The sequence below is a fragment of the Motacilla alba genome, chromosome 13 (assembly GCF_015832195.1).
Source record: "Motacilla alba alba isolate MOTALB_02 chromosome 13, Motacilla_alba_V1.0_pri, whole genome shotgun sequence".
Lineage (NCBI taxonomy): Eukaryota > Metazoa > Chordata > Aves > Passeriformes > Motacillidae > Motacilla > Motacilla alba.
This window is the reverse complement of record NC_052028.1, coordinates 8,065,620-8,084,146: the sequence shown is the minus strand read 5'-3', so window position 1 is coordinate 8,084,146 and position 18,527 is coordinate 8,065,620. Positions and strand designations below refer to the sequence as shown.

At 40.1% G+C, this 18,527-nt stretch overlaps 1 protein-coding gene across 8 annotated transcripts in view; it reads left to right on the top strand.

Annotated features, from left to right (window-relative positions):
• The window catches only part of FSTL4 (follistatin like 4), a 209,555-nt gene that overhangs the window by 171,263 nt on the left and 19,765 nt on the right, over positions 1–18,527 (top strand). For all 8 annotated transcript variants that reach the window (XM_038149864.1, XM_038149863.1, XM_038149862.1 and 5 more), the window contains 4 exons: positions 828–994; positions 10,962–11,082; positions 17,101–17,262; positions 18,299–18,433. In XM_038149864.1, coding sequence (XP_038005792.1) covers positions 828–994; positions 10,962–11,082; positions 17,101–17,262; positions 18,299–18,433 — 585 coding nt within the window. The remainder of the gene's footprint in view (positions 1–827; positions 995–10,961; positions 11,083–17,100; positions 17,263–18,298; positions 18,434–18,527) is intronic.

The window sequence follows — 18,527 nt, the reverse complement described above, 5'->3', positions numbered from 1 at the left end:
CATAATGGCAATCTGCACCCAGGGTAGTTCTGGTATCAGGTCTGACCTTTCTGTGGGATCACACATGGCAAAAGATGCAGCCACATCTCATGTCAGTGGCCAGAAGGAAACAATGTGACATAGTGTGGTTTCAGAGAGCTGGTGGTGAGGTTTTCAGTAAGGTCTGCTGCCTCAGGAGTTTCTTTTGTGTGGCACGCCTAAGTAAAAATAACTGGGGGTTGTATTTAAATAAAATATAAGAAAGCTTTTATATTTTAGGACATCTGTATTTCGGGTGCCATATGTGGCTGTGTTTTGTAAACAAGTTTTCAAGCTTGGTGACTTCCAGTGTTTGGGCAATTTGACACAAGGTTTATCTATATTTCAGTGGCAGCAGTCTGACCTTAATTTTCCCTCAAGGAGCAGACATGACTCATTCTTGTAACTTTTCTCAGGACTTTGAGAGGAGTGTTCTAGAGAAACAAGCCCAGATGATCTCAAGCCAGAGAGCCTTTGCTTGTCCTCCTGTTGCTGACTGCTTTAAACTATTAAGTATAAACTACTAAGTATAAAGTGGTGCAGCCAGGCTGACCATCGTAGTGCCCTCATGCCACAGCTAAGATGATTCAGGAAAGGGGTGCAGGGAGTTTGATTGAGACAGATTCAATTTGTCTCTTACTTGGCTTTATTATTGATGGGGTTTTTTTTGTATAGCACAGGTACCCCATCTCCTTGCCAAAATCCTCCAAAGTTATGCCCAGAATGAGAACAGACGTCAGAGAGGGGAGAAGAGGAGCAGCTTCCCTGTGTGGTGTTTGATGTTGTCCCCGTTCTTTTGCCTTTTGCAGAGGTGGTTCAGCTGAGCCTGCCGGAGGAGCTGAGGGTCACTGTGACCACCATCACCGTGGGCCTCAGCACCGTCCTGACCTGCAGCATCCGCGGGGCGCTGCGGCCGCCCATCGTCTGGAAGCGCAACGGCGTCGTCCTCAACTTCCTCGACCTGGAGGACATCAATGTACGTCCCGAGCCTCTCCTGTCATGGTCTGTCAGGACCTTGAGTATGCCCTCATTTAGCAGGTGGTGGTTATAAGGGTGCAGCTTTTATCTTATCATTGTGGGAAGTGGAAGCTGGTGCAATATTTGGATTTTATGTGAATGTGTCTCAGGAATAAAAGCAAAGCAGCGTATATGCAGGAGTGACCAGGAGTGCTTGGAATAAGTTACATGAAATTATGCTTCTTTGACTTCTTTCATTGGTGCTTCTTTCATTGGTCTGGACCTGTGCTCCAGAGACCTCAAAACTCAAGGGAAAACAGCTCTACAGACCACTCACTTCTCAGGGGTGTCTTTCCCAGTACAATGAAACAGGTTCATCAAGAAGATGAAACCAAACATTTGTGGTGGCTATGAATCTCTCCTCTCTTTAAACCAAATAATCCGTTTTTATCTCTGGTCCTCCTGTTTCTCTTGCCTTTGAGTCAATTCTCCTCTCTCATTCCTTAGCTGTTATTTCTGACAAGCAGTTTAAAAATGGGATTATTCAGCAGGGTGTGGCGATGCCCTCACAGGAAGGAAGATGAATCTCTTTTAATTCACAGTTCTGGTCTGATCTCTGAGTCATAGTTGGTAGTAAAGACAATACCTGAATGATGGTATAAACTTACTCATTTATTTAATAACATTTAATTATGGCGAGAGTGGAAAGTAGTATACAAAAAATATAGTCTGTATTTCATTTCTCTTTTCATTAAAGTATATGGTAAATCAGGTTTTATTTTAATTACACTGCAGCAAGAGTTGATTTATATTTTTGTTCAGTTCTTGTTAATTTGATAACCACTCAGTTCAGAGTTGTTATAGTCAATACTATAGCTCCCTAAATTGTTGTGTATCCAGGATTGCTGAAATGGGAAAAATCTTTGGTTTACTCTTTTGCAGTAAAATGTGAAAACTACAGCACATGGGACAGAAATCTCAGTGCTTTATTTGTTGACTCTTCCTTAGCAGGAAAATCATGTGCACCATGTATAGGTAATTACTGTGTGCACAAACTTAGTAATTAAAACCATCTAAACATCTTTTTATTTTCATCACAGCAAGTATTATCTTTTTTAAATATTTTTTATTTTTGTCACTGCTGAAGCTTCACGTGGAAATACAGCAGAGCCTCTGAAGGCTAAAGAGCGGTCTTAGCATTTGTTGGCCAAAAATAATGAAAATTTCATGTATTTACATTACATTTGTGAAATTTTGGTTATGATGACATTAATCTTAAAGATTTAAAGTTCCTGTGTGAGCTGGACACAAAATGACAGTCCAAGAACCTGAGTAGAAACACATTATTGAAGGACTGATGGCACTTGGCTCTGAGGGTTCATTTGCAACTCCTGCTATTTTAAACAGAATGTTGAGTACCTTTTCAGACTGAAATGCCAGTTCCTCACATAATTTAGCCCTGGCCCAAGTGGATTTCTGGTTTGCTTATGAGTAATTCTGTTTCTCATTGGTGATTCTGTGTTAAGAGGCAGAGTTATGTCCTTGCACATGAGCTGACTGATTCCTGAATGATTCAACACTCCCATGGAGTGTAATACAGCAAGAAAAAACATCACTTTTTGGTCTGTTTCAACTAGTATACCACTGAGAAACTATACCAGAAGAGCACTCTGAGATTGTTACAAAGAGAAAAAACAAGATTTGTGCCTCAATTTTAATGTGCCACATATCAGTTGATGACCTCTATCTCCTTGTCATATAACACCTGTTGCTGGTGAACATCAACTTTTCTAGTCTAATGAACACCTCCACAACTTTTTCATCTTTAATTACACTGTGTAAATTTTTTTTAAGTTCTGTATATACATTGTCATCTGTATTCTGCTCTGATTGCTTGAGGAGGCACAATTTGGGGATTGCCATTTTTTATTTTCCCTCTTCCACAGTGGGTGTTATGTAGGATGCTTGAGCTCAGGCATGTCTACTCTCTGGCTGCTGAGGGTGGGCACCTGCATATCTGAAGCACTTGGTGGCAGCAGGGATGGTCCTTCAGCTGCTGAATGCAGCCTTTTATTTATCATAGAACCACAGAATGATTTGGAATAGAAGGGACTTTAAAGCTCATCTCATTCCAACCCCCTTGCCATGGGCAAGGACGATTTCCTCTAGACCAAGTTGCAAAATCTTCATCCAGCCTGTCCTTGGACACTTCCAGGAATGGGGCATCTACAGCTTTTATGGAAAAATGTGTCAGTGTCTCACCACTCTCACTGGGAGAATTTTTTTCCTAATATCTAATCTAATCCTACTCTCTTTTAACCCATTCCCCATTCTCCTGTCGCTACATGCCCTTGTTTAAAAGTCCCTCTCCACCTTTCTTGTATGTTCCCTTCAGGTACTGGAAAGACACAATTAGGTCACTCTTAATCTTCTATTTTCCAGGCTGAAGAATCCCAATTCTCTCAGCCTTTCCTTATAGCAGAGGTGCTCCATCCCTCTATTCATCTTCATCTTTTCTTAAACACCTAACAGCTCAGGTCAGGGGGTGGCAGCAGACAGTTCAAAGCTTCAGCCTTACGTGGGTACACAAACTCACATTAAACACTAATCTATTTAAAGGCACTGACACCAGAAAGTAAAGGCAGTGTGCTTCTTAATGTACTTGAAGGTAGTTAATTAAATTACTCCAGTTTTCTTTTAGTACGCCTCAAGCAGAAACTCAATTGCATTTCTGCTTTTCACAATAAGGTTGGCAATTTGGCTAATTGGAAGTGCAACAGGAGATTAATTGTACCTTTTTAACTTCAAGAAAATCCTCCCTGCTCTTGGCACATTGCTAATCACAAACAGACCTACAGGATAGTCACACACTTGGAAAAGTCCTGGTATTATATTTCAATTAAACTCTTTCTCTTCTAAATGCTAATTCAAGAAATCAAATGAAATTAGAAGCTCAAGTCTGAAAAAAACAGAATCCTGACAACTAGGTGTGAGAGCAGGAGAGGAAAGGCATTGCTGCAGTGTCCTTTGTTGCTTTATTCTCTCCAGATTCATGACAAATGTGATCTGAGAAGGTGACTTGTGTTCCAGGGTAATACTGGGAGGGACAAAGACAGTCAACAAAAACCTAGATAAGCCTAAATTTGCACAGAACTGAAAGATTGAAAATTACTATAAAGCCTAGTTGTTTAACTGCATTAGTTAAATCACTTTTATGTGATATCTTGATTGGCAACAAAATATTTATAATTTTTCATTGCTCTCTTAATCAGAAGTTTTCATAAGCAACTAGTAATAATTTGTCATGTCCTGTCTTTGGGAGCTCTGTTAATGAGTTGTCACATAGCTGTTGCAAAAGAGCCATCCTAATGGTACATGTAATTAAACAGTTTCTCTTGCAAACATTTAAGATTGCTTTTAGCATAAAAATATTATTTCTCCATAAATTACCCGTCCATATTATTTATCCATTAGAAGTCCCTTTGCAGTTCCACTTTAATAAAGTCACATCAACTTTTCTCATGCAGAAAATAACTATAATGTAGCTGAAACTGATACATTTGTTATAGCTATAAATTGATTTCTGACTACAAAAGTGAAGTAGTTAAAATGTGTCATCATTCAAAATAATAAACTTTTGCCTCCTAGGAGCAAGCGATATGTTTTCTCAAGTATGTGATTATGAAAGCATTCCTCAATTTGAAAATAAAATAAACTCCTCATGGAGTCAAATGCATATAGTATTTATAGGGTATTGTTTCATATGATTTGACATTATCTCCAGAGAAACTTGTGTAAATTGATAAAATTTATACAAATGAGTTGCTCCTTCAGAAGCATGGTGAAAGAGAAGATTACCATAAGGAAACAAATATGGTGTAGAGGTAGATAACAATTTGGTGAATTACCAAGTGTAGTGCAGGTAGCTATAGCCTAAACTCATTAGTGCCCTTCATTACTCATTTTATTTTAATCTGTACACTTTAACTCACACTGGCGTTGGATCATTAGTTCAAAAATAGGCTTTACATAACCAGTTGTGTAAATACAGAGTTCTTCATTTCTGCTGATGTCAGGTAGGATGGCGTGGCCTTGCTCTCTCCAAACATCCCACCCAGGGACAAGCACAGAGCTCCAGACCACAGCCTTGACTGCTGGATTTCCCCATCCCCTGGGAAATCACCTCCATGTGCATCTCATGGCCCTTACAAGAGCTGTGCCTACCTGTCTTGAGACACATTTCATGTATGATCATGAAAATGTCCCTTTTCCATGTATAATATTTGAAACCCAAAGCAAACAGCCAGCCTTTAAAGTGCAAGTCACTGGGATTAGTTTTCTCATTAAAATAGTCTGTATGAAGACAATGTATTCATGTTGATGTTTTTAATGTAGTTTCACTGTTAAATAATAAAAATCTCATGTATTAAAATCCCCATTAATTCTGTTCTAATAGAATTTGGGCCCTTAAAATGATCAAACCCTGGGCCATCCTAGATACTGCAGTGATGCTGTGATGGGAGCAAGTTACAAAAAGTTGGATATTTACAACCAAGTTTTTTCTCTTTCAAATCAAAGTTTATAAAATTGCTTATAGTTTCTTAATGTATTTACAGGCTCTAAAACAGAAGTTGAATGCGAAATTGCTGCTGACAGTATATTCTGAATATATAGTCTCGCATTTTGTCATAATGAAGATTACAGAAATTGTATCCACTTGCATTTTTAGAGGAATGTACCTACTATTCATTTTCCTTGTCATGTTATCTCTAAGTTTCTCATTTCCCATTTTTTCTTATGTTATAATTACACAACTATCTAAAAAGTTCATATCCATATTTTCAAGGCAAGGATTTTTTTGACTCAGCAGCATGTTGTGTTAAATTCTTTGAGCAGAAAAACAAGAAAAGATAAATTAATGCCCCATCAGGCTGTGTTTGCAATAGTATTCTAGCATTTGCTTAAGGCTGAATTTCTCTCCATGTAAATGACTAAAGTGATGTGTAAAACCAAGAACAAATAATATTAATGAAGCATAAGTTTTCAGCTTGTCTCTAGAAATGAATTATTAAAAGCATCAAAGAAAGTGATTTAAGAACCCATGATTAATTTAGTTTTTATTATTTTTATATGAATCACTCATAAATCTATTGTAAAAAAGATCAGAGACATTTCATTAGTAAGGAGAAATCATTTCCAAAGTGATAGCCATTGTTGTAGATTTTGCATAATAATAATCTCATTAAATGCTTGGGTACATTTTGTTTTAAAATCCTGTAAACATTATCAGAGAGAGATTTCTAGGACACTGAGGATCAGGCAAGCTTTTTTAGTGTGAACTAGTTAATACTGGTTGCTTTGCTGGTGATTGTGAGATCAGGATGGGGTTTTCTTCATCTGGAAGTGTTCAAGGCCAGGTTGGATGAGCTTGGAGCACCCTGGGACAGTGGAAGGTGTCCCTGCCCATGGCAGGGGGTTGGGCAAGATGAGCTTTAAGGTCTCTTCCAACTCAAACTATTCTGAGATTCTAGTGGAAAGCTGGTGACACCAGCAAGCCTCTTTGCCAGGTCTGGTTTTCTCAGTAGGCACTGAAACCACATGGAAAAGGTCTCCAGCTTCCCTGGGCTTGGGAAAGGGCTGGAATGAAAGGGGTTAAAAATGAAATGAATTGTTACTACTAGTAGGACTAATAATAGTATTTGAGAAGAATACTTCTCTCAGGTTCTCCTGAGAGGAGAACCACTCAGAGAACTTCATTCCCTCTGCCATTGTTCTGCTGTATGTTCCGCTATGAACACTTTTAAACCATCATGGTGAGAGGATATTGACTGTCTTAGGGCTTCCCTCCTGCCCTGTATTTATTAGGAGCATTCAATAGCTAACTTGGATGGTTTAAAATCACTGTGTGGGTGTAAATGGCTTGAGCAAGGGCGTGTGTAACCCTTAGTGCCATACTGTGGGGTGACTGGTGCCAGTGTGCCCTCCCTGAGCTGGGGATGTGGGGAATCTCTGTCTTCATGTCAATGGGATTGACTTTTCTATTTCTTCTTCCTGTTTATGGTTTGAAGTCAAGTTTGGGGTTTTTTTCTCAAGCAACTGGAAGTTAACCTAAAAAATAATAAGCATCTATGCTCATTCCTCTTCAAACTTCCTGAAAACCAAGAAACTTTGACAAAAATTTAAAGGGTTTAAAGCGCTGGAACAACCCTAAGGCATGTTAGAAAGCTTCATGAAAATGCATCTGAAAGAGGCAAAAGGTGGTGGCAGTGCCCTGCACCCTGTGGCATCACAGCCAGCTCAGCATCCAGGGTTAATGTGGCTCCTCTCTGCCAGCTCCTTCCTGGGTGTCAGAGCAGGAGATTTGTGGTGTTACAATCACAGGCTGGAATTCACTTGAGACAGAATGTGAACAAGATTTACAAGTAACGTGCAATGTTTTACACATCTCTGAGCACGGTGTCCCTGAACCTCAGCAGAGTGCATGACCAGGGAATGCATTAGAATGGGAATGGGATAAATAAATATGAAAAATCTTGTGTTTGGGAAGACCAATGCCTTGGGTAATCAGTAGTGATGGAAAGGAAAGGAAACACTGTACCAAAAAAAAAGGTATATATCTATTTTCTAGGCTCTGCTTTGTTGTTTTTTTAGAGCAACTTTTTTTTATGTATAGATTACCAAGCTGTTATCAATGTAAAATGCAGGATGATGCATTTTTTTAAATCTTGAAAAGTTAAAACATATTCTGAGGTAATTTGATCAATCCTTTGGTTGAAGGGTAAATGTAAGGCATGAAAGGAGCTCATGAAGGACAGAGAACATTTTATTAGAGAAAGGGAGAAAAAAGGTGATAAGAACTGCTAGAGAAGTCAATTTATCAGCTGCCACTAGTTGATTTTATCAATTATGAAAAATTATAAGCACAGCTTTCTGAATTACTTTTATTCAAAAAATTACTTTATAATGAAATTCATAAGGTAGAGGTGATGAACACCCTGCCCTTATCTGGCTGCTTTGATGCAGGGCTTATGATTCTGAGGAGTTAGATGGGTACTCTCTCTAGTTTCATCACTTCTCTTTCTTCCTCTTCACAAGGAAATGGTGAGATACCCCATTCCTGAGCACCCACATCCATTCCAGAGACACCCCATCCCAGGAAGGGGCCAGGTCAAGGCCAGGTTGGATGGGGCTTGGAGCAACCTGGTCCAAGGGGAAAGGTGGCAGGGGGGGTTGGACCATATGAGCTTGCAGGTCCCTTCCAACCAAAACCTCTCCATGATTCCATGATAATTCACCTTCTGTGGTAAACGAGGAAAACCAAAATAAGTCCCAGAAGTTGCTGGTTTTGCCTTTCTGCTGATTGCCTGTTCTTCTTCATGGGATCATACATTTAAATGTCTTTTCAATTCACTATGGGGCATTACTGGGGTCAAGTGGAGCAGTAACAGCTCCCTGGGGTGTGCAGCACTTGCTGAGCCTCCCAGACAGCCCTGAAATACTCAGTTTTAAAGCTGGGATATATTTGGGGAGAGAAGAATTATGTTGCATTAGTTTTATAGATGTTTTTGTTCTGCTCTGTCTGCTTTCAGACTTGTGGTGACTTGGAGAACTGGCTTAACAAGCAAAAGCCATCTGAACTGAGTCAAAATATGTGAAAATATTTCCTCTGCTTTTTTCCCATGGTGAATTACTCCCATTCCCTCTGCCCACCCCATCCACATGCCAGCAAAGCAGAGCAGCAGCTCAGCAGCTGTCAGTGCTCACTCACACGCTGCTAGCACAGGGCAGTGGCCTGTGAGCAGCTCCTCAGAGCTCCCAGAGGCAGTGCAGCATGGAGGGGGATATGGGACACATCCCAAATACGTCTCACAGCTTCCAACTGCAGCACAGCACTCCTGACTGCAAGATGAGAAGTTAGAGGCTATTAAGGAATCAAAGACTCATCATTTCTTAATGCTCCAGGGTTTGGGTTTTTACAGCACTTCCAAATACACCCTTATGAAATACACAAAGAAAGTGCTTGTGCATAAGAATGCATCCATAGATATAAAATGTAACAGTGCAATCCTAATGTACTAACTGTATCCACAGGGAAACACTAGGAGAAAACCGTGAGCTGCAATAAACACACAGAAAGTCATTAATTTGTTAGAGAATTCAGTCTACTTTTTGCAGCAACAGAAGGTTCAGTGTTAAGCATTTAATGCCACAATCACTTTCTCCTTCCCACTCCTAAACACTTTCAATTCTTAGTAATTGTGTAGTTATAGATGAACTTACTGCGTGTGCAGGTTCTAATACAGGGTTGATAATTCCCTTCTCTGCCTGACATGGTGATATGATGCTGACCTAAATCATCTTTGATAACTTTCTTTAAACACTGGAAGTCAGCAAAGAGATTTTAAAAGTCACAAACTCTGCTTTTACCAATATAAACCCCTCTTTTCAAGAAAAACACATTTGGAAAGGAAGTTAATAATACAACAGTGTGGCACCTGTTTAGTTGTGCAAGGGTTTTTTGCTTATATTAATACATTTGTATACACTGGAAAAAAACAAACCATCCTTAAAAAGACAATTATAGAGCACAAACCAAGCATTCAGAATATTTTTCTGTGATATTTTAAAGGAAGTAACATGCTTAAATAGAGAAGATTATATTGTCCTGTTTTTCCACAACTCCTTGGACTAAATTATTCTATTAAAGTAGCCATCCTGCTTTTAATCTAAATTCAATTTTAGTTTCTTTTAGCCAGCAGATCAAAGTGATGTTCCTGTTTAATCTGTCCCCCCTGGTGGGTTCTGCCATGGCAGAGAGGAATGAGCTGTCACCTCCTCACTGCACACACTGCCTGTCCCAGACCAAGGGGGTGGCAGCAGGCAGGACCTCCTGGAAGGGCTTCCCCTGCACACCCTGGGCTGCAGGCTGGCTTCCAGCTGCACGTTGGACCTTTGAAAACAAGCCCTTGTGTTTTCATAAGCAGAACCACTCTCCAACATTCATTCTGTTGTACTGGGTTTGTGCCACCCTGACTCGAAGTTGAATTTTCCCATAATGTTGCAGTGACATTACTCAAAGAGTTCAATTTAGCATACTTCACACGTGAGGATGATTACAGAAAAATCTTTCTTTCAGCTCATGAACTGTTTTAAAATGTATCCTCCTCAGTTTGCATAGAAACACAAACACTCCGAAGCTGTAGAGAGTCTGAAAGTTGGCGGAGTAACAAGAGAAGGTGCTTCATTTAGCCATCAGTGCTGTGGTTCTCTTAGCTATAATTCAGTAAATAAACATTAAAATTAGCAAATAAATAATGAATTGAAATAAATTCCTGAGTAGGGTGCTTGTACAACGTATTCAAGTGCCAAAAATGTATCTAATAACTCAATCCTTCCCATCTGTAATCAAAAATTGAAACAATGCAGGAGCAGGTCTAGGAAGATGAAGGGGATGAAGATACTTATTAAGCAGTTACAGAACTAAACAGATATGTTTGAGAAAAGGCTTTTTGTCTTCTTCCTTGTCTCCTGCCTAGGATATTGTCTGTGATAAGTGACAAAGAGCTTCAGTTCTTTTTCATCAAGTGTCAAGGCTACAGTGCATTTTTGTAGAACCAGCACAGATAAAGGAAACCTTAACCCACCCAAGTGTTAGCATTTTATGCATCTGAGGTTAACAGGTAGATATTAAATTCCCCCATAAATTAAACAGCTGGAAATGGCCATCTTTTTATGTGCAAAGAGCACCTTGTTAGCAACAAGCACAAAAGTTCATATTCTCAGATGAGTCACTTTACCTTACTCTGCTGCTCATTTTCTCTCTGTGTGTTGATTTATGAACTTTATAGCCTACTGTTCAAAATTCAAGCTGTGTCCCCAGGCTGCATTGCTGTCAAAACCTCTGAACAGGTAGTATCCATTCATGTAGTGCTTAAAATATTGTTACTAAATAACAAGGCACCTTTCCTGTCTTTTGTTCCATTCAGGATTTTGGAGAAGATGATTCCCTGTACATCACCAAGGTAACAACTATTCACATGGGCAATTACACCTGTCATGCCTACGGCTATGAGGAGCTGTATCAGACCCACATCCTTCAGGTGAATGGTTAGTAAATGGCATATGTGACATTCCATGAAAACATTCCCTAAGAAAAGCTGTGTGTTGACCTCATTCTCACAGAGATGTGTAAAGCCACAGCCCAAATTATCTGTGCACGAGAGCAAATGCAGCTTGGGGTTTGCTCACTCGCACTGTCACACAAGCAGTCAAAAATAAAACTATCAAGGGGGGATGTGTATAATTACCTAGGCTTCAGGAGGTATCTTCATCGTTAAACAAGCTGTCAGTGACATTTCCATAGAGTTAAAAGCAGTGTTTCCAAGCATCTCTTAAAATAATTACTACTTTTGTCAACAGAAGTGTTGCCTCAATAATTTCTTCTTCTAGAAAATCCTTTCTGTTGCATGAAATAGCCCATGATATTTAAATAAATACAGCAGTGTTTTCAAAAGCAGCTAACCTCCAGCTAAATATCCAGGTTATTACCTGGTTGTACTGAGCTTGGTTTGCTGAGGGCTGTTTACACTGGCTCACTGGATTGCAAAATGAGGGCAAATCATTTTACAGGTGAGAGAATCAGACAATTCCAGCATTCTCGTGCACCTCCGTCCCCTGGACTACATTTGTGCCTGGTGGAACTGATATTCAGCTGCTCACTATCTATCTCCTGACCTCAAACTCACTCAGTCGGATTTAGTTTAAAATTACATTGGATTAAGCCAGCATTCCATCAAGGGACCAGCCCACAGAGTATCCACCTGCACAGCAACCAGCATTCTCCAACTTCTGACTCTTTTTCTCATGTGCTGATGATGCCCAGCAGTGTCTCCAGTCCAGGGGACAGGGTCACCCATTACTAACTGTGGGTACATTCTGGTGTGAAATGGGATATACACTATGGGATGTACTCTGGTATGAAAGTATTTATTTTTAAGGAAAATTCAGTAACTTTATTACAGGGTATATATATTATAAGGAAAACTAGTATTTATTCCTTTCTCTAGGTGTGTCTTGACCTGCACAAAGGAGAGCTTTCAGCTGGTAAGAGCAGGTCACAGAGGTCACAGAGGTGACCTGCTCTCAGTACTGATACAGAGGTCAGTAGTGACAGGAGAAACAGTAAAAAGGGATACTTATGCATCTGAAGAACAGCCATGGTGGTTTTGTTTTGAAGTTTTGTTTTGACTTCATCTCAAGTCTTCTGGATGTGTGTAAGTGCTCCCCCCACCACACAAGTACCTGGAGGAGAGCACAAAGTATCTGGTTCATTTGAATGAAAGCTGACTTAATGTCTCTACATAATAATTTGTCATCTTTTTAAGAAAGTAAACTGTAAATCTCAGCAATGTGGATAACTAAGTCGTGTATGCTGAGAAAATAGGTTTCTTTCCTCAAAGTGGTTTGTTTGATGAATGGCAGTTGAAAGAAAAGCCAGCTAACAACTTAATCCCATGTCTATTATGTGATGTATTATGAGGCCTGAATGGAGTTTAGTTGGCAGACAACAATGTAGACTTTATCAGCACTGAGAATAGAAGGCCCAAAGGCTTTGAAACTTAAACCAGAATGAGAGGAAAGCTGGATGGAGTGTGGGGAGGGGGTGATCTGTTCCATACTCACGCTTGCCACTTTGATTTAACTTGTTATTGAAAGATCACATTTTCTTTTTAAGTGGAAGTTTCATACCATAGCTGCATGGGGCTTTCTTGCCAAAAGAAAAACGCTGTTGTACAAAAACCACAATCTATGTGGGCTTTTTAATGTGCTATATAGTCACTAAGTACAGAATAAATAGCCTTGCATTCTGGTATCAACTCAGTCTTGCTAGAAAACACTGCAGGGTCTAGAAGTCTTTGTCTCCCAGCATCTGATATTCCCATGTGAGCCATTAGGCTTTGCAAAGCCGGGTTTTTGCAATTCCTGGTGTGGCTGCCCACATCAGTATATTCCCTCCTGTTCTGCCTGTGCCACAGTTTCCTCCAGCAGCTGATGCAGGGGTGACAGCCCTGATGGCAGGAGAACATTGTTTGCCTTCAAATGCATTGGAGGGTTCCCAAGGCAGAGCCTTTCACAGGGAAACCTCAGTTTTAGTAACTTAAAGGACAAATTGAGGAATTTTTCTTGACAGGAGTAGAGGGAAGAAACTGAGCCAAACTGAAGTGAGTGAAGATGCTGAGAATCTAAGTGTAGTTGATGGGCTCTGTTCAGCACTGGGGCTTGTCTCTGTCTGTCTGTATCAAACTAAAAACTCCATCTTCAGGATGGAAGGGTTTTTGTTGCTTTCTTGTGTTGGACTAAAATGGTAAGAGAATGTGACAGAAGCAAATCAGCCAGAACTCGGGTGTATCTGCTCGCCTGTCTCCTCCAGGGAGGCACTGATCTACTTTCAATATCAAAAACACGGGGGCTTTTTATTTTATTAAAATTATCAGAATTTTTCTTTTCACACCTCCCAAGTTTGTCTTTTGGGAGAGAACAGAGAAAGAGGATCCAACTAGAAGTAAAAGGGTTTATCCCCCACCCTTCCCAAGCCTGCTGTGTCTCTACAGGCAGGTTCTATTTTTCAGACTGTTTTTCAGTTAATCCAGTGTTTTCAAAGCTGCAGTAATTCTATCAGCATCCTTTGGTCCTTTTCCGTACCACCTGGGCCCTGTCTTAGTGTTCCCACTAAGACACATCAGCGAGCTCACAAAAGAATCAGATCTTAGTTACATGTACCCTCTTCCTCTGCTTGTATTCAATATATTAACTTTTTTTTTCTTTAACTTTTTTTTTCTTTTCCTCTTTTTACAACATTAAGCTAGATTCTCACATTGATTAGGTAATATAGAAAATAAGGAAATACAAGCTTAAATAGAAAGTTTGCAGCCCAATTTTGACAACATTAAATATTCCTGAGATTTGATGCTCTGCTGCTGCTCAACTGCTGAATGTTATGCAGTTCCCTTTGTGTCAGATGGTTCAGGATATCCCAAATAACATGGGTCGATCCAGATGCTTAGTTTGACAAGCAGAGATGAGAATTCTCTTAGGCAGAAAATGTGATGGTCACCAGGTGAATGGCCCAACCTGCTGGCTCACATCTGGACATGAAGCATGAAGCACATGTGAAATGCAGCCTGTTTGATGGGAGAGGTTTGGTTGAGCTCATCAATCTTAGGATTCACAGTTACTGGTAAAATTTAAGTCAGTGTATTTATGCAGCTTGCCCTTAAGATCTTTGGAGGAAAAGAAATTGCTGAAAGGCAATGTTTAAACAGTTTAAGAATGAAAAGTTTATCTTGCAGTCTGGTATCTTTGATCAGGAGGAGCCAAGAACAGTAGGAAAATTATGTTCTCTCCCACATATGGATATTGCTTGGGAAATGTGTACAGTAACTGTAGCAATTTAGCACTTTCAAGAGGAAAAAAGAGGTCCTGAGGATAAAGAATCTCATAAAATAGTAATCAAGTATGAAAATTGATAGTTGCCAAATCAAGAGACTGCTGAGTGTAGGGCATAATTTTCCTTGGTCCTTGCACTCAGGAAAAGATCAGCATAAGTCAGAATACTGTATTCCTTAAAAATAGTTTTAAAAAGCCATTTGATCCTCAGCCCAATTATAAGGGTCCAATAGGACAAATTTTCCAGTAAGGGAGATGTTACAAACATGGATGTTTCATTAATGTGGCTTTTCAGGAGAAAATATAAAATGCTGCAAACTCCTTTCCAATCATAAATGGAAAGAATAAAACATCTCAAGTAAATGATTAATCTGTTAATTATTGCTACACCCTGGAGTACAGAGCTCCTACAGCAGCAATGGATGTCTTTGGGCCTTGGTGCCACCATCTGTGCTCGTCGTGTGCTTTATCACCTGAGCTGTTTTATAGTAATGGATTGGTCTGCTCACCAGTGAGGTGCTGCTCAGTATGCAGTAGCAGGCAATCTACCCAATCTCATGCTTGTTTCAATGCCTCTTTCTTCCTACTTTGCTTAAGATAATGGCATTTTTATATTGCCCTTGGCTGCAGACACAGTAATGGTTAGCAATGATATATATTCACCAAGGGAAAAAGCAAAGGGTAATCCATATATCCCAAAGTCTGGAACTGAAATCTTTGCAAGTTTAATGTTTTTACTTGGAATGTATTAATTTGTAGCAAGGACAATAAAAATACATTCTGCAGTTTGCTGTTATCACAAGGCATTTGCATGCAATAATTTACCTGTGCAGTGAATTATGTAAGACAAGGGAGAAGAAATAAAAAGTTTAAAAATAGAAGGAGAAGGAAAATGCTAAGAGCAGAAATAGAGGTGAAGCACATACTCTTTGTAGGTGAAAACAGTTTCCTTATTAATCACTCTTGAAAAGATACCTGGCTATAATTTTAAGTTAATTTTCATGCAGAGCATTGATTCAGTGTCTAGGACCTGTGAGCTACCTTTGGCAGTATAAATCTGTTGTGTTTGCAGCCCTCCAGGTAAAATAGGTGGATTATTCGTGTGCAGACCATCAAGGTGTGAGGCAAAAACGTGAGAGATGAGAGTACAATCTGTTTGCAGTGCCCTGATTCTGGGGAGCTGATGGCTGTGGCCAGCCTGGGAAGTGCTGACACAGCTGCCCAGATGAGCAGGAAAGCCTAAAGCAAACAATATCAAGGAAATAACAACCCACAATGGTTTTGAGAGCATTAAATAGGTGATGACTGGGATGGGCTCTGTCTCTGAGAGCTGGCAGGGGAGAAGACACTTGGCTTGGAGTGAAATTTCTCTGATGCCTTTGGCCATGTGAGATCTCAGCCAGGTCAGTTGATTTCAGTATTTGAGAATCAGACCTTCTTGAATATTGTAAATCTTTTTCCTCTGCATTTGTAGGAAGCACATTGTCTTTCAGCTGAGTCTAAATAAATCATGTTTGCCTTCAATGAACCTCACTTACTAAATCATTTCATTCAAAAAATGTTACTAATAGCATCCCATCCAGGCTGGACAGATCCACTGTGGACTCAGGCCATGATTTTACAGAACTGAGCAGCTTTCAGCAGCTACATCATTAATCCCAAAATCTCCCAGTCTGATAGAAAAGTTGACTGCTTCATTATGAAACACAAATACCATCAGCCACAGTATCAGACATCCTCACATTTCCTTTTTTTTTCCCTCAAGGTGAAAGAGTCTTACAGGTATCTTTCACTGATGTTGCAATATTGCAATTTTTTTTTGAAATGTGTAAGTAAATTGTTAAGAAATAGTTAATGGGTGGTATTAAGCCTCATTGGTATGAGCAGTGAAGGAAAGATGATTGAAAATCAATGAACATCTCTGAAATTGTAATATAATTAGTAGTTCTGCCAGTGGAGTATATTAAATAGTTCAGGAGTGCCTTCATGAACAAGGTAAGTCATGCTTTAAAAACCTCTCAGTGAAAAGAAGTAATTGATAAACAGTTTATTTGTTTAGAATAAGAGGTAGTGAATACACAGTCCACTTCCTGATGGATATTTAATTAAATACTGAAGATTAAGTTGTTTTTCATAGGCAGGAACTCAAATTCCCTCCTAAATTCAGTGAAGATCTGAAGTTTATACTTTAATTTTTAAATATGTGAGTACCCATGTTAGGTTTTAATCCAGCTATTAAGTTCAGTTAGTCACTCAATGAAAGCAAGAACAGTCTAAATACAGAATTGGATCGCAAGGTTGCTCCCTGGCACTGGTATATTAGTTTACTCTCCTCTGTTATAGATGCAGAGAATCTCAGACTGGTTTGGGATGGAAGGGATCTTAGACACCATCTCAATCCAACCCCCTGCCATGGCCAGGGGCACCTTCCACTAGACCAGGCTGCTCCAAGCCCCATCCAGCCTGGCCTTGAACACTTCCAGGGATGGGGCATCCTCAGCTTCTCTCATATGCCAGCGCTTGGAAAAGTATTTTCTATTTTCTGCCCCCAAAGTCAGGCTGTAGAGAAATCATTCTTGTAGTGTGCACCAACAGCCAGACCAAGCTGTGGTTCTCAGCTCAGAGCCCCTCGTGGCACTGCAGGACAGTCTCAAGTCCCCCATCCCTTGCTCCCCACAGTGCCTCCGGTGATCCGCGTGTACCCCGAAACGCAGGCGCAGGAGCCGGGCGTGTCAGCGAGCCTGAGGTGTCACGCTGAAGGCATCCCTAATCCCCGAATTACCTGGCTAAAGAACGGCGTTGATATCATGCCAAAACTATCCAAACAACTATCGCTGCTCGGTAAGAACAGAATTTTGATTAATTAAAGTATTGTAGACGGGGATTAAGGAGGATTATTTTGCACTTTAAACCAGAAGTTCTTGTACTTTGCTAAGCCACAGTTGTTGGAAATCGTGTTATAAACCCCCTGTTCTTTCTTTTTATCTCTTTCTCCTGTGAATTTCCTGGGAAATACACTATTGATTGATGTAAGTGGTAATTGCATTCTGTTCGAAGACAGCCTGCCTGTTTCTTCACTGCCTTGCTCCTTGTGTACAGCACAGCAGAAAAGAAATGCATTAAATTATTTGAAGAGAAATTCATTACATTATTTGTTCACGTGTGAGCCCACACTGGATGCAAGTCAGCTGAGAATCAGTCTCCCACTCAGTCCTGCTGAAGGAATCTGGCTTTTAACTCCTCTAGGTCCCTGTTCCAATGAGGGTGCAACAGGCATAGCAAAAGGCAAAAACATTTATTTGCAATTTTCTGTGTGAAAATATTAACCCCATCGTCAACACATGCCCCAGTCTGGCTTTGGTAGATTGTGCCCTTCAGCCTGTGTTGGTAGCACTGATATTGCTGCATGACACATACAATATCTCAACATGTTCCAAAGGTTTTAGCCATTGGTCCCACTGCAGGAAGCAAAATGGTAGGAGGAACTGTAAGAGAGACCCCTTTAAACCGAAGTTTCTTTGTGATCTGATGAAAAACAGTTTGCAAAACTGAAATTAATTTTTCTTCGCTAAGGCCAAAGCAAGGCCAAAGCTTTTCTAACAAAAAGAAGAGATACATGAAATGTAATTTATAGTTTGACTTGAGATTGTTCTTTGTTCTTTTCTTGTGTGGAGTGTGTATGTGCCGATGGGAAGGAGCAAGACATCAGCTCCCATGAGAATTCCCAAAAACCTCTAGTTAAACAGGGGGAGACACAGTGGGGTTGGAACCACCCTGTCGAGCCTTCACTGGGTGGCTGTGGTGATGGAAGACAATCAAGGCAGGCACAGCAATTAGCAGCAGTGAGCAGCACTGTTTATGAGTGTCTCTCTTACAGCAAACGGAAGTGAACTGCATATCAGCAGTGTTCGCTATGAAGACACTGGTGCCTACACCTGCATTGCTAAAAATGAGGTGGGAGTGGATGAGGACATTTCTTCCCTTTTCATTGAAGATTCAGCGAGAAAGACCCGTAAGCTCAATTTTCCATGTATTTCTTTCTTTAAATAGTGTTGGAATGTGATGGCATAGATGTAATTTAATTTAATGTAATTTAGTTCAGGCTA